This window comes from Pygoscelis adeliae, unplaced genomic scaffold (assembly GCF_000699105.1).
Source record: "Pygoscelis adeliae isolate BGI_AS28 unplaced genomic scaffold, ASM69910v1 Scaffold218, whole genome shotgun sequence".
NCBI lineage: Eukaryota > Metazoa > Chordata > Aves > Sphenisciformes > Spheniscidae > Pygoscelis > Pygoscelis adeliae.
The window spans coordinates 3,287,923-3,290,872 of NW_008825433.1; the positions used below are offsets into that span (position 1 = coordinate 3,287,923).

Genomic DNA, 2,950 nt, shown 5'->3' on the forward strand with positions numbered 1-2,950 from the left:
TTCCTGCTGGGTCACCTCTAGGGTTCGATGGAGCACCTGTGACTCTCTCTTCTGTGCACTTTCTGCTGTTGGTAGGTAACCGCTTTCGGAGCCACGCAGGTGGGAGGATGTCGAGCACAGCTCCATCGAAGAAGCCTTACCGCAAGGCTCCCCCGCAGCATCGTGAGATCCGCCATGAGGTACCCATCATTCGTGATGACCAGGATGGAGTGATCTTGGCCGAGCAGAGTCAGGTAACGGCTTGCCGGGTGGCAAAGGGCTTAACACCATTTCACCAGCAAACAGGGTTTAGTTACACCGAGGCAGGCCAGCTCAAGCAGGCAGAGGGGTTTGAGGTTTGCAACCTGAACTTCTCCTCATCGTGGTCCCTGGAGTCCAGCAGTGAGAAGGAAGTGACAGGGTGCAGAGCAGAGTTGAACATCAAGAGCCAGACTATCTCACCAGCACTTCCACGTGGTGGGAAGATGGGGCAGCGAAGTGGGAAGCGGTGCTCAAACCGCAGTCGTGGGCACCTCGGCAAATTTGTGAGCCGTAGCATGGAGACAGTTGTGGTGTCTGGAGATGAAAGACACCATCCCACTTGCTCTTTCAAGAGCAGAAGCCTGGAACGCTCGCTTATGTTTAAAGAGCCTCCTGAAGTCCTGACACCGAGGAAGTTTCGGGTCTCCTCTACACACCTGCCTCTCAAAGGGATCCTGAAGCAGACCAACATGACAGGCCCGTGCCCTGAGAGCTTACGCAAGTCCCGCTCAGTAGAGACGCTTTCCCGTGGCCATGGCTCACGGAAGTACAGTGATCCTCAGCTCTGCCTCAGCCATAGAGAGAAGCACTCACTGGAGCACAGCAGCAGCAGTGCAGCTGACTCTATCAAGCGCAGGGAGAAGATCACAGAGGAAAAACTGCAGTTCTCCAAATTCCTGGACGAGATTACCCAGCGGGTGCTGAGTCCCATCCGCTTGCGCTCACTGGGAGAGACCAGAGGAGCAGAACAAAACCAGAACTCTCCCCTTTTCCCCAGAAGCTCCATGACAGAAGGCCAAGGGGAAGGTCACCTGCAAGGGGTCAAAATCAAGCGTGCAACTGAAAGATCCCCCTGCCCAAGCAGAAGAAAAGCAGAAAAGAAATGTGAGGGGCTGGGAATGGCTTCGTGCCAGAGAAAGTGTGCTGAGGAGGCTGAGAGAGCTTCCAGACTAAGAAAGAAACCCATCCTTGGGAGGAAGGACAGTAAGGAAAAACTCCTTTCCTTGGAGAGAAGGGTAGTAGATCTGTGTCAGTATGAGCTGCAGCAGCTGGCAGACCTGGGGCTAGCAGGGACATCCTCTGGGCAGCAGCACTCACTGTCTTCATGGAAAAGCAGTGCAGAGGGCATAAGGGATGAAAGCAGTCCCTGTTCACGGCTATTACAGCCACACCATCTGTGTGCTAAACTTGGGCAGAAGCGTGCAGTGGAGCCAAACTACTCAGAGGAAGGATCTTTCTCCACTCCAACACACTGGAGTCGGGAGGATGGGTCTACCCCATCTAGATCCTCCCCTTTCTTCAGCCTGGCACTAAACAAGGTAGGTGCCAGGGCCACTGGCTCACAGACAGGGGTCTCACAAGGGCCAAAGCCCCTACCTGGATTTCATCTAGTCTGTAATGCCAGTGGGGGAGAGTGAGAACAGGCCCCCAGACCTCATGTTGTGGGTGCTTAATCACTAGAAGCTGCTCTCTTGTGGGTGCCACTCATGGCTGTGCTCCAGGTTGGGTATATCTTCCTGGAAGGAACCAGCTTCCCTTTAGCCCCAGGAGTTAGGAAGGCAGGAGCTGGTGCTGTTCTCCCCACTGCAGGCTTCCCAGGTGTTTGCAGGTTGGAGGCCCTCTAGGCTGCAGGACAGCAGGTGTGTGCAGGAGGCAGGCAGCTCTCTTGTCAGGAGGTGTTGGGATGCTCCCAGTGCTTTTTGTGTGCCCTGTGCCTGCCTGTCTTGGCGTGCTGGATCTTTGTATGATGGCTGTTTCAGATCTTTGTAAGCCTTCTTCTCTTTTCTCCAGCCTGCTTTGGGGCCATCGCCTCAATTTAGTAGGAGTCGCATTATCCCCTTTGCCTGGTCACTAGCGTCTGCTGTGTGTGTATTTGTGGGGGTAGGGGATGCAGTTGCTAGATAGTTCTGCGTGAATTAACCAATTGCCACGTGGGGTCAGGATGTAAGAAAAGAATGGATTGATGCTTTGCCTTTAGGGACAGGAGGATATATGCAGGTGGTAAGGGCCATTCTTTTAAAGTGTGAATTAATGAAGGAAGCAGCCCCATGATGTCTTAGGGCCAGGACTGGGGTGGCTTGCCTTCTGTAATATTGCTAGCAGCTCAACAACCTCATCCACAACTGTCTGTGGCATGGCCGCTCAGCCCAGAGCTGGCTGTGACTTAACGGACAATCTAAAGTGTGGCAGCACTTTGGTTTGTGCAGTGCTGTTGGTACCAAGCACCAAAAATAATCTATGGGCAGCTTGGACTTTGTAAGAATGGTCACAGTCTTGGGCTTTCACAGAAAATATGGTTGCTTCTCGTGCTAATTAAATCTCTCCCAGCTGTGCTGGCAGGCAGCAGCCATCTCGTGGGTTAACAGAGCGTGCAAAGGAATTGAGAATAGCTGAGTCGTGTGCTCTTGTCGCTGTGCTGTGTCTCTTTGTTCTGCAGGTCCCTGCTCCAGCCATTTCTGGGGATCTTGCCCAGAACATTAATTTCTTTCACAGGCTTTTCTGATCTTTGGTGTTTCTTCTGCTATCGCACAATAGTTACAGTGGCTGGTTTCAGCTCTGCAGAAAGAAACCCTTTTCACAGCACAATCTGGGAGATGTTAAACGGTAGACACATTTTTCAACTCCCAAATGATTCTCTCTCATTCTTTTTGTGGGGCTTCAAGGGTGTTGTGATTGCTGTGGTGACAATTTAATCCTCAATGTATGCTGG

General features: G+C 52.3%; 1 protein-coding gene across 1 annotated transcript in view; it reads left to right on the top strand.

The window, feature by feature from the left end:
* Positions 1 to 2,950, top strand: part of TJAP1 (tight junction associated protein 1 (peripheral)) — a 39,462-nt gene that overhangs the window by 25,501 nt on the left and 11,011 nt on the right. The window contains exon 4 of the mRNA XM_009331055.1: positions 76 to 233. Within this exon, the coding sequence (XP_009329330.1) occupies positions 108 to 233 (126 nt within the window). The 5' untranslated portion in view covers positions 76 to 107. The remainder of the gene's footprint in view (positions 1 to 75; positions 234 to 2,950) is intronic.